Source organism: Mandrillus leucophaeus, unplaced genomic scaffold (genome assembly GCF_000951045.1).
Source record: "Mandrillus leucophaeus isolate KB7577 unplaced genomic scaffold, Mleu.le_1.0 Scaffold5, whole genome shotgun sequence".
Taxonomy (NCBI): Eukaryota; Metazoa; Chordata; class Mammalia; order Primates; family Cercopithecidae; genus Mandrillus; species Mandrillus leucophaeus.
Window position 1 is genome coordinate 13019734 of NW_012105364.1, and position 13643 is coordinate 13033376.

Below are 13643 nucleotides of genomic sequence, written 5' to 3' on the forward strand. Positions count from 1 at the left end.
AGCTACTAGGGAGGCTGAGGCAGGAGAATTGCTTGAACCCAGGAGGCGGAGGTTGCAGTGAGCCAAGATCGTGCCGTTGCACTGCAGCCTGGGCAACAAGAGCAAAACTCTGTCTCAATAAATAAATAAACAAATAAATAAACAAACTAATAAGGTAGGAAATGATTGGTGTTAATTATCAAGTGCAAAAGGCTTATTTTGTTGTTAAAATATATAAACAGGTTTTGAAGTGAATATGAGATTCATACTATTTTCCTCTGCGTTAACAAGACAGTTAAGATTTCTATGTTCAAGATTTTAGATGATTGCTGTACAACCAGATACCTAAATTGATACAGAATAAATTATAAATTTCTGTTATTTGATATATTTTACATTTTTAATCCTAATCTTAGTAAAATAAGATTTTTTTTCAGTCTTCATAGCTGCTTTGTAAAATTCTGATGGAACTCACGTTGCTTTCATAGGAATATTTAAACACAAAAATCTTGAAAAGAAACGTAGCTTTCTTTCTTCCCTGTATATTTTAATTCTAATATTTATTTTTATTCATATGCCTATATATTTAAGCAAACAAAAAGGGCAGTGAACTTCTACATGTATCCAGAATTTTTATGTTTCCTACAACAATTAAATCTCCAGTTCTGTGTTAGCAGAATTATTATTTAGAAGAGAAGCAGTTGAGATATTTTACCTTACCTTCATTATTTTTTAATAATATCTTCATTCAGAGAATTTCACTTGGTTGGTCAAATGTTTGGTACTACTATAAAACACTTTTCACTGCCATTTTCAAGGACTAGTCATTGTTTTGGTAGATCTGGAAAATATTTATTGTAATCTTTTACCTTGAAGACTGTCTAAAAGAGAATAATTCCATTCCATTCATTCTGGGTCAAAATATAAAGCTAATGGCTGCAAATATATCCAGTAAGTTTCCACTGTAAATACAATTAACATGTATACAGTGAACTTTTCCTTGGATTTTAAAATATATATATATATATATATAAAGGTATTAAACATATAAAAGTAAATGCTCAATCAATATAAATTATTGATTCTGATTTTTTTTTTCAGACCTGATGGAATTGGGACTGTTTCAGTGGAAGAAAAAGAAAGATTTGAGGAGATAAAAGAGAGACTCTCTTCCCTTTTAGAAAATCAGATAAGCCATTTCAGGTATATATATTTTATTCATTAATATAAATATTTCTTTTCATACTTCACTCAACCCTTACTTCCGCCACACATTGTTTTTTGTATCATTCTGCTAGTGCTCAAGATCATCAGTAGCCCTCCATTGCCTGCAGGGGAAGATCCACACTCTTCAGTCTGTGGTCTGCTTCTCAGCGTATCATTCAGTCTCCTGTACTTATTTAGGTTAGCCATTCCCCCTCCAATATCCATTGCACCTCTCACTTGCCTTTTGCATTTCTCATTCTTGCATAGTCTCTTCCCCCAGCTCTGGTGACTGTTTCTCCTGCTCTCTGTGTTACCAGATAAGGAGCCCTCAAGTCTCACCTCCACAGTGGAGCCTTTCTCAATTATTCCAGCAAAGAGTATTCTGAAGTCTTTGAGCATTTATTGTCTGTACTATTTTCTTGTCACTTATAACCCACATAGCTTTAAAGTCATTAGTTATCTTTTAATTTACATTCTGTGAGAACACAGGTCACAGCACCTAGTACCATTCCTTGCTCAAAAACTTAGCTATCAGCCTGTATCAGAGGCTGTATCAGCCTGTATCAGAGGCTCATGCCTGTAATCCCAACACTTTGGGAGGCCTTGTGGGGTGAATCACTTGAGACCAGGAGTTCAAGACCAGACAGGGCAAAATGGTGAAACCCCATCACTATAAAAAACACAAAACTTAACCAGCCAGACATAGTGGTGCATGTCTATAGTCTCAGCTGCTCAGGAGGCAGAGGTGGGAGGATCACCTGATTCTGGGGAGGTTGAGGCTGCAGTGAGCTGTGATCACACCACTGCACTCCAGCCTGGACGAGAGCATTGAGACTTTGTCTCAAAAAAAAAAAAAAAAAAAAAAAGCCACCAATACTAAGAAACATTTCAAACATTTACAGAGTAAAAGATAAATACCTTGATAATATTTCTTTTCTCCTGGTTATAGTTAATTCAACAGACCTTAATGATTAAAAACAGAAATATGCCAATATATTTTCTTTCTCTCTCTTATTAGGCCTATAAAATGTCATCACATAAAGTATTGTGTCTTCTAACCTGTCTGCCATGTTGCATGCATGTGATTTGGAACCATTTCATGTGCACTTATTTAAAAAATAAACTTAGTGAATATGCTCGCAAAAATATTTGATTTAACCATATGAATGCTGTGTGACTATGCTGAGACTCTGTTTCCTTATCTTCTTATTCTTCCTGATACCTTATTGCCTCATTATTATTCCTTTTTGTTATGTTTTCTGATAATATAAAGGTCTTAGACTCTGTGATTTTTTAAATGATATTGAAAGGAGAAAATCTCATGGTATATACTATGAATCTGTTCCCCTACATTAGTGATTTTTCAACTGGGGCTGGCAGCACTACCTTAGGGTAAGTGAATGAGGTACGATTTTCATCGTCATGATAACCAGGGGTAGGGACAGTCATTTAGTGCTGGATTTAAAAGTGCAGTACATGAGACAGTCCCACACTGGAGAATTATTCTGCTCAAAAGGCCAGTAAATTTACATTAGGAAACACTGTTGTAGATAACATAGCTCAATTCAACTTACAGAGTTAAGCTTGAATTCTCTGCCTGAAATGATTTTTGAGTTTATAAACAAAAGGAAGACATAAAAAATTCTTTTGCATTTGTAGAGATGTGTTTCTGCATTTGCTGTTGTTGAAAGCGTTGCGTTAGCCAGGTGCAGTGGCTCACACCTATAATCCCAGCACTTTAGGAGGGAAGGTTGCTTGAGCCCAGGAGTCCAAGACCAGCCTAGGCAATGAAGCGAGACCCCATCTCCACAAAAAAGAAAAACAAAAAAATTACCTGGGTGTGGTGGTGTGTGCCTGTGGTCCCAGTTATTCCAGAGGATGATGTGGGAGGATCACTTGAGCCTGGGAGGTCAGTGCTACAGTGAGCTCTGATTACACCACTGCACTCCAGCTTGGGTGACAAGACTCTGTCTCAAAAAAAACAAAAACAAAACAACCAAAAACAAACAAACGAAGTGTTGTCTCTTAGGTTGTATAGAATCCTTTAAATGTATTTTATATATCTTTCAATGAAAATCAGTGTAATTTCCCTCTTTTTTGCTACCGTTGAGACCCAGCCATCATTCATTTAGATATCTATATTAGTAACTAAATAAGTCCCCATTATTATATCAATGATTTCAACTGCAGCAATAGAAATTCTACCTCAAACTGTTTTAAACAATAAATAAATTTGTATGCTCACTTGCCTGCAGGTCTCAAGCAGGCAAGCTTTAAGACAAGCTTTATTCAGTAGCCACAGCTCTCTTTCTTTGTGATTCTCACAGTGCTGTTCTCTTTAATGGGATAGCTTCATCCCCAGACTGGTAGTAAGATAACATAATTTTTTTATTTTTTTTTTCTTTATCTCACACCTTAGCCATTAAGCCTGCAGAATTTCTTGGCCTCACATTCATACATGCCAGTGCCCAAAGGAAGTCATAGAAGCTGTATTTTTCTGTAGTTTTCTCTTAAGATCATAAAAAGTTTCCTTGGAAGATCTAGGAAACTATTTTTTTATATCTCATGAGCCTGGTTTTGAATCAAAACCGGCAGCCAGAGAAATTCTGTGCACTGGATGCCTCAATCAGTCACTGACATTGACATGGGATTGCTATATCGAGTTAGAGTAATCAGAGCCACTCACCAGGGGACTTCAGTCCCCCCACACTACCACCCAAAAACTACAACTACATAATAATGGACAGCGCTGTCCACGTCATTCATTGTATTCATCTTGTATTAGTATCATTTTAGTTTCCTGTCCTCTCTTAAAGTTTTGTTTCTCTATTTCTCTTATACGCACATCATCTTTGGATAATTTCTCTAAATATGTACTTTACAATCCTGATATGGTTTGGTTCTGTGTCCCCACCCAAATCTCACCTTGAATTGTAATAATCCCCAAGTGTCAAGGGCGGGACCAGGTGGAGGTGATTGGATCGTGGGGGAGGTTTCCCCCATGCTTTTCTCATGATAATAAGCGAGTCTCAGGAGAACTGATGGTTTTATAAGTACATTTCATGAATTTTCAGAAACTTAACGATTAAAAAAACCCTAAAATCTTCCAGAAAGAGAAACCAGATTTTATACAATGAGTTAGAATGACTTCTCAACATTGATTTATTCTACAAATATTTATTGAGCTCCTACTATGCGTTAGACAGTGAACGAAACTTTAAAAGATCCTTTTCTTCAACTTTCATTTTGATGTGAGGAGCAGTACTGGTATCTGGAAAACAGTAACTTCATAATTCTGAGAAACTATCATTTCCAACCTAGAATTCTGTACCAGCAATAGTTTCTATTAACAGTGATGGTAGAATAATGATATTTTTAGACATGCACTAAAAAAAAATGTTCCTTTTATATTCCCTTTGGTGAATTGTAGAATTTACCAAAACCAGGGGGAAACAAAGAGGATCCAAAATCCCTGAATGAGGTGTGAGGTGGCTCACACCTGTAATCCCAACATTTTGGGAGGCTGAGGTGGGTGGCTTATTTGAGGTCAGGAGTTTGAGACCAGCCTGGCCAACATGGTAAAACCCTGTTTCTGCTAAAAATACAAAATTAGCTGGTCATGGTGGTGAGCGCCTATATTCCCAGTTACTTGGGAGGCTGAGGCATGAGAATTACTTGAACCTAGGAGGCAGAGGCTGCAGTGAGCCGAGATCACGTGACTGCACTCCAGCCTGGGTGATGTAGTGACACTGCGTCTCAAAAAAAAATACAAAAAAAAAAAAAAAAAAAAAAAAAAAATCCCTGAAACAAGAAATCAGCATGGGAGAGAGAAAGGAATCACTAGAGTGTTGGTTAACTGAGATCCTCAAAGTGCCAGTTGATTTTAGAGAGCAATCAATGCTGACTGGAGCATGTCAGAAAAGGCTTCAACGTAGATTAAATTGATAAAACGTATTTTGACATATTGAGACATTTACCCACTTGGAATAGAGCTTGGATTTGTATTAATTAGATTGTGTACTAGTTTTACTAGAATTTGGAATTGTATTCGATTAAGTATATAAGGAGAGAACATCAAAAATAAATAGAAGTATGAATTATGAACAAACTATTGAGCAAAGCACAGAAAGTAATCATAGAAAATACTGTGTCTCAGTTGTCTAGGACATTCTCATAACTAATGTAATGTAGATACTGAATTTAGATCTAACCCCTGAAAAATGATATAACTATATTAGAAGTAAGGAAGGGACGGAAATTTTGTTTATAATGGGGGAATGTGGTAAAAAAAAAAAAAAAAAAAGAGCTACTTATGTCCAAGATGGAGCAGTAGAGGATTATATTTACCCTCTTGCCCGAAACAATTTTAAAAGGCCCCAAAAATGGGAAAAAATATTTTCAAGACTTTAAACATAAAGCAATGAAAGTGATTCCTGAGAAATGGAAAAGAAATGAAGTAAGCCCTTTAGTTGTACCTGCTTACTGCCAGAAGAGCATTTCCAGGCAATGATCCAGAAAGGAGGAACCTAAGTAGAGCCTAGTGGACTCTCTGACTTGAAGAGGCAGAGCTGGAATTCCAGGGAGGCCAAGGTAGCCAGAGATTTCAGGCCAGAGTTCTAAAGGAGAGAGAGGAGAGAGCTACAGGTATTTGCAAATGATTCCCTGGAGTCTCCGGTTAAGTATTGATCATTCCATATATGTGAGCAAACTATCCAAGGTCTGACAAAGAACCACAGGAAAGGATTATGGGGGAAAATCTCCAATGCTAACACACAAGATCAGGGGTAGTTCTAGTTTTCACTACCCAGAGTGGAAAACCAACTCATGGGCATCTGTAGAGTACTATAGAGTACTCATTAGGTTTTGCTTCGGCCATGGGAAAAAAATTAGCCCTAAAATAAACACAACTGATATCACCTAATGGGGATTAAAATCAACATTCAAATGAGTCAAACTGTTTCCAGGTAATTTAAGTGCATTCTTGAATACAGAGATCAAGCATATTTAAAGGAATACAAAAATATCTAGACATCAACAAGATAAAACTCACTATGTCCAGCATCTAGTCAAAAATTTTTAAGTATATAGAAAAATAGTAAAATATGATCAATGAAGAGGATTAAAAAGCCAACCAAGCAAAACTGAGAAGACACAAAATATAGAATTAGTAAATAAAGGTATTAGAAGGACTATTATTAATATACATTATATACAACCAGTTAAGGGCATGTATGGTAAACCTACGGCTAACATACTTAATGGTAAAAGACTGAATGTTTTCTGCCTAAAATCAAAAACAAGGCAAGGATGTCTGCTGTCACTTCTTCTGTTCAAAATTGTACCAAATGGTCTAGCCAGTGCATGGATTCTGAAAAAAAATGGATTTTTTAAAGTCATCCAAATTGGAAAGAAAGAAGCAAAACTATCTTTATTTGCAGGTAACATGATTATCTGAGTAGAAAATCTTATGGAATCTAAACAATTCTACTATAATATTTAAGTTGGAGAATCCTAGATAATTTTTTTTTTGAGACAGGGTCTTACTCTGTTACCCTCTCAGAGATGGACAGTGGTGTGATCACTGCTCACTGCAGCCTCAACCTCCCAGGCTCAAGCTATCCTCCCACCTCAGCATCCCAAGTAGCTGGGACCAGAGGCACGTGCCACCATGCACAGATTATATTTTCTTTTACAGAGATAGGATCTCCCTATGTTGCCCAAGTCTACTCTTAAATTCTTGGGCTCAAGAGATCCTCCTGCCTGGGCCTCCCAAAATACTGGGATTACAGGCATAAGCCACCACACCCTGTGATAAATATATAAATATTAATTTATTTCTACATACTGGCAACAATCAATTTGAAATTAATATCATTTAAAATAGCAACAAAAAATATGAAATACTTTGGGATCAACCTGATGAAAGATGTGTAAAACCTGTACACTGAATAGTATAAAGTGTTGCTGAGAAAAATTAAAGAAAACCTAAATAGAGGGAGAGATACTGTACTCATGGCTCGGAAGACTCAATATTGTTGTCAGTTCTCTCTACATTGACCTATTTCAGTCAAAATTCCAGCATGATTGGTTTTTAGAAATTAACCTGATAATAGAGTTTACATGTAAATGCAAAGAATTTACCATAGCAAAAATAACTTTTAAAAAGGACAACGTCGGAATCTTAACATTGATTTCAAAATTTATAATGCTGCAGTAATCAAGATAGTATGCTATTGAAAGTCCAGAAGTAGACTCACACACATACATCGTCTGTTGATTTTCAGTGAATGTGCAAGGGCAATTTGCAAAGTATACTTTTTTCCGACAGATGGTACTGGAACTATTGGATATTCAAATGCAAACTACTGACCTCAATTCATACCTCACCCATAATACAAAAGTTAACTCAAAATAGGTAGACCTAGAAAACTTGGGAGAAAAATCTGTGTCTTAGGGCTAGGTAAAGATTCTTAAATAAAATACAAAAATCATAATTCATAAATGGAAAAAAATGTTACCTTGAACTTTCTCAAAATTGAGAACTTTCGGTCTTCCAAAGACATTGTTAGAATAAAAAGTTAAGTCACAGAATAGGAGAAAAATTTAGACAATGCACATCTCACAGTAAACTTTTATTCAGAATATATAAAATTTTAAAAGTTTAATTATAAAATATTAACCCAATTTTAAAAATTGTTTTAACAGATACTTCACCAAAGGAATATTATAGCAAAAAAGGCATATAGAAAGATGCTCAGCCTCATTATTCAATAGGGAATTGCAATTTGAAACCACAGTTAGGTACCACTAGTTAAATTCAAAACAAAACAAAAACTAAACATAACAAGTGTTGGCACAGTTGTGGAGAAACTGGAACTCTTATATGCTGTTGATAGGAATATAAAATGCTACAACCCACTTTGGAAAATAATTTGGCAGATTCTTAAAAATTTAAACATTTATCATATGACCCAGCCATTCCATTCCTAGGTATTTTCCCAAGAGAAATGGAAGCATGTGTCCATACAAAGACTTATATGATTGCTCATACCAACATTATTCATAGTAGCCAAACTCTGAAAGCCAAATGACCATCAGCAAGCAACAGATACCCAGTGTATGCCATGCAATGGAATACTACCCACCAATAAAAAGGAATGAACTCTTGATATATACAACAGCATGAATAAATATCAAGATAACTATGCTAAGTGAAAGAAATCAGACCCACAAAAGTAAATACTGTACATTTCCTCTTACTTAAAATTCTAGACATACAAACTAATCAAAATTATAGCAAGGAAATGAGTAGTTGCCTGTGGTCTGGGGGAAGACTTGCAGGCCATGAATTAACTTGATTATAGTCACAAGTATATACATATGTCAAAACTTAACCAAACTGTATATTTTAAATATGTGCAGTTCCTGAAACAAATGAAAGCTACATACTTCTCTTCCATAGTGGAAAGTTAGTAGGACAATATTTAAAATTGAAAAATCAAGAAATAAAAATATTAATGTATAATTGAAGGATATAAAGTTTAAATACCAAAAGAATTAGCTAAAAGTTGACAGCATTTTTTTAAAAATAGAAAGCAGAAACTGGAACTGACATAAAGGATTTCTGGTTTTCATTTTAAAAAAAAAGTCAGATAAAAAAGTTTCCTCTTTAAACTATGTGTATATATCACTTCGGTAAAAAAAATAATAATAATACTGTATTTAAAAATAGGTAGGGAACAAAAAGGGCTTAATTGTAAGACAAATCTGTGCTGGTTTATTTTTCTGTGCAATTAATTTGCCATAATGGGAATAAGGGTGACTTCAGTTTATTCATGTTAAGTATATAATGTGGCTGAATTTTATTTGATGAATGAGCGTTTTCCACTTTGCTTTGCTGTTATAGAGCTGCCAGAGTGGTAAAAACCCAAAATATTTAGCCTGAAAAGCAGAACAAAATACTTCTCTTCTTTTAAAACTTGTTTTGTAAAGATTAATTAAGCCTCTATGTAGTTATTTTCTGTACTTTATTGATTCCGGATTACTTGTACTCTGTAAATGCGTTGAATTATTTACACATCATGGGCAGCTAATGCTAATTTAGAACATACCCAGTGGGACCTCAGAGCCCTGAAATGCTAAATGTAATCTGGGGATCAGTAACATTCCATTCATAAAATGTGTCACCCACAGGTTAATGGAAATAAACAATAGGGAAGACAATGGATGGATTATGCAAATACACTGAAAAGATTAAGCAGGGGGAGGGGACTACAAGAACTCAATTTGTGTTTTATTTAAACGTGGATTAAGGTTTATAGTATACAAAATGATTAAAGGTACTTTGCTAATTTGCTAATGCTCTTAAAAGCACCACTGCACAGAAGAAACTATCAAAATAAATTGGTTATGGCTTTTTTTGTGCGTGTGGGTGGAGAGTAGCAGAGTACATAGCGGCAAGATTAAGAAAGGACATTTTTAGCAGTAAATAAAATGATAAATGCGATATGCAGTTTTTAAAAAAAAACGAGTGACTAGATTTTTATAACATTTATTTGCATCTGTGTGAGACTAATGAAAGTTTCACGAATGTAAAATCCAATCCTAATATAAATTAAACTGCTGTTTTGTTTTAAAAAGGAGAAATCAATCTCTTCTTTAAAAAATAGTTCTATAAAACAAGTTAAACTTAACATATGTGCTTTTGGGGGAAATATGTTTAAATTATGGCATGAAAAATATAATTTTATTATTAGTTATATCTGAGAAAATATGTCCACTAAATGCCTGAATTATGCAAAAGGACATAGAGATACGTAAACTTCTTTGCAAGTTATTAGTTTGCAGATTTCTAAGTCAGAGCAAGGTGCCATCCTAAGGACAGCTCAGCTGCCTGTAGCACTTGATCCTGCGGTGGGAACTGTAGTCCTAGGAGGAGGTGCTTTTTTGAATCTGGTTCAACAAAGCAAGGAGCTCCAAAAAGATGAAATGGCCCTGATGTTCAGTATTGTTTAAGTGGAAATTGACCTGAAGCAGGACCCCCCTGGTAAAGAGCGATAAACCTGTTACCATCATGTAACCATGAAAATCTGAGTAGCCCACTCACTCTCCAGCCTTGTCTGACACTGATTTCAGAACATCCCCATGACCTGTCCTCCATTTGTTGGTGTGCAGTAGGAATATGTAGGACTAGAAATATTTGGGACAAATGACTATAGACAAAAGAACTGCAGAGGGTTTATGTGTATTGTATGGGGAGGTGGAAAAGCTAGACATCATGGTAGACAGGCCAATGTCAGCAAAGGAAAGAGCTGGAATCTTGCTGTGGTATATGTGGCCACCCTAAACCACACATAGCCATAGGAGGAAATGGGGGAACTTATTTCATTTTCTCTTAGAACTTGGATGACAATTCTTAAACAAGAAATTATTGCAGAATGCATATTATTGCTTTACTCATGACCCTTGAGGTTCTTTTATTTACTGTATTCTTTTAAAACATGTATCCTCAAAACGTTTAGAACCTTTTTCATCATATCTTATACCTTTATTATTTAAGTCATTGAAATCCTAGGGTTAGGTAAACTTTAACGGTTAAAATTTCCCTGGATGAGTTGATGCTATAATATTTTTAGTTTGTTTCATGGTTTTTCATTAATGCCAAGTAATACAAACAGGAATTATTTAGCAGTCTTGGGTATTAAATGTTTGACTCTTTTGTTCTTTCTTTTGTTTTTAAAGATACTGTTTTCCCTTTGGACGACCTGAAGGTGCTCTAAAAGCTACACTTTCATTACTTGAAAGGGTATGTTTGAACATTACTCTGTAAATACTGTTTGCTTTCTCAAGACTGTGTATTTTAGTTATTGAACTAGGGAGACAGACCCCATTATACTGTCTACTGATTCCATCACATTTCATAAGTTTCTCAACTTTTCTTACTACATTCAGACTCTGTCTACAGCACTTCATTCTCCCTGAAGCCTTTCTGAAGCCTCACGCTGCCATCCTATACTCATATTATGGCATCTTTTTGATAGTATTCATTTTTCCTACCTCTTTATTTCCCTCATGAGATGCTTTTTTTTTCAGTTAAGAATAACTGTTTTTGCTTTTTCAGACTTTACAATTGTCTTTTATCGTCCTCCAACTTTATTTGTACTTCTACCTGTCATAGTCCTCATGCCAACAAGTTTATCATTTACCATTCACAAATATATCATTTCATTCATTCAGTATTCATCTCAGAATTTATTTCAGTTACTCCAGTGTGTGTGTTACCTTAAATGAATTCACATATTTTTGAAATGTGTTTCTCCCCCACAAAATAACCAGCAAACAAGATTTTTAATCCAGGCGAAAAAAATCATTTTTTAAGGAAAATATATTCTCTATTCCTATTTTTATGACAGTTGAAGTTTCAAAGGGCAGTATTTTTCATCTGTCTATAAATTTATTTATATACTTGTTAGATGCTAACAGTTAAATCATGTGGCCAACTCCTATTTCTTACCAGAATTAAAACAAATTTCTAGATTCATCTTTAGCTCATAATTTGATTATTATAATCCTTATTTATTGACTTCTAACACTTGATCTTGTCCGTTTTCTGCCGAATTAATTTTAGATACTATATTGTTTATTAGCATCTTTATTAAAAAGCAAAGAGAGAAGACATTGTTCCGATATTACATCTCCATTTCAGTGATTTAAGAACTTGGGAGATGAGGACTAGAACTGATGATTAAAATGAGATCTTAGGATTACAGATTGATTTTATTTTTATATCCCTGTCTTATGCCTGATTATTGTGGATTGTGCGATAGAAATATGATTGTTGTAATTATGTTTTATTAGAATTTTTGTAATACTGAAAGCTGCACATAACTCAGATTTTTCAAAGTATTCATGTCATTCTATTCATTAAGGTATTATGAGTAAAATAAAATCCTTAAGGATTGCTTTATTTTTTGGAACAACATCCCATCGTAGGTACCTAATACAGCTTTTCCATGTCTGGGTTTCCATGGCAGAGCCTCCTTTCTCCCCCCTAGTAGGGAAGACTTAGTAATAGCAGGATGCCCTCATGCCCTGCATTGACAGGTGGCAGGATGAACAGGGACCTTTATTCCAGTTATAGTCACTAATCACATCTCCTGCTGAATTGAGACAGAAATGTTAAGGGTCATTTCTTCATTTTTATGTCTCTTACTGACATAGAAAAGTCAAAAATATGCATATGAATTCTTGAAACCTATGATACCTTGGAAGAACATGGAATGTAGCATGAAATCGAGGTTGACATCTCCCTTTTTGCATTTGTCAGCCCTTTACCTGTACTTTACCAGAAAGTAAGTTTCTGGTTCCCAGATAATATGAAATATTACCTGGGAGATATATACATTCTAATTTTAACAGTCATTTTTGTTATGTAAAGTTTGTCACCATGGGAAGTATAATAGTAACGTTTGTGGTTCCGCATATGAAAAAAATTAATCTTAAAGTTTAGTAATAATCACATTTAATGGTGCATGTCTATTTTTTACTATGCACAAAGGGATTTTTCTGTCTGCCAAGTCTAATGTGCAGTGCTAATTAAAGTGCTAAATGTTTGTCAGAATTATTGAATTTGATAGAGAAAGATTTTTTTAATCATAAAGTTTGCTATTTTCAAAAAAGAAAACCTTGCCTAACAAAATCTTTAAAATGTCGTCAGTGAGTAGCCTTTTAAAAATGTTGTCAAAGGTCACTGATACTTGGATGATTAAATAAATCAGGGATGACAAAATCCTTAGTGCTGAGGCTGACTTAAAAGAGAATTAAATAATACAGCATGAAATGCATGTTTTCATGTTCTTTCAATATTCCTTTCAATATAAGACATAGAAATAGAGCACTTACAAAAGCATTGTCTTCTCTATATTAACATTCTGGCATATATTTTGTAATGTGAATGAAAGTAAAGCAAGAATAATTGCATTAAATATGCAGAAAGATAGTTTTACTAATAGTGTAATCAAAACTTAATGTGAGCAGTGTTATCACTATGAAGGTTTTAAAGAAAATTATGAGTCAATATAACAGTGTTTATGAATACATTACATTTTGAATTCTGGACGTAATTGTATTTTCCCTTTGCCTAGTAATAACATTTTTAAAGGAAAAGTCCAAAAACACATTTTAGGAGCCCAACAGAGAATAATCAGTTATTTTTTTAAAACCATAGAAAGTTTTTATGTATTTTAACATTCAATACTCCATAAGCATTCATTTCGCTAAGGCAAAGAGGTTTTCTCCTCCCTCTTTGAATAGACTGCCATGTATCTTCAGCAAATCACAGTCATTAAAATTTAGTGAGATTAGAGGTCTTGATTTTTTTTTCAGAGCTCAAAGATTATGCTTATTCTTAATGGAATTTTTGTTATTGTTCTCAAATATATTGCTCAAAAGACTCAAGG

At 34.5% G+C, this 13643-nt stretch overlaps 1 protein-coding gene across 9 annotated transcripts in view; it reads left to right on the forward strand.

The window, feature by feature from the left end:
• CADPS2 (Ca++-dependent secretion activator 2) overlaps positions 1-13643 on the forward strand; it is a 563764-nt gene that overhangs the window by 429715 nt on the left and 120406 nt on the right. For all 9 annotated transcript variants that reach the window (XM_011995959.1, XM_011995960.1, XM_011995964.1 and 6 more), the window contains 2 exons: positions 1081-1182; positions 10927-10990. In XM_011995959.1, coding sequence (XP_011851349.1) covers positions 1081-1182; positions 10927-10990 — 166 coding nt within the window. The remainder of the gene's footprint in view (positions 1-1080; positions 1183-10926; positions 10991-13643) is intronic.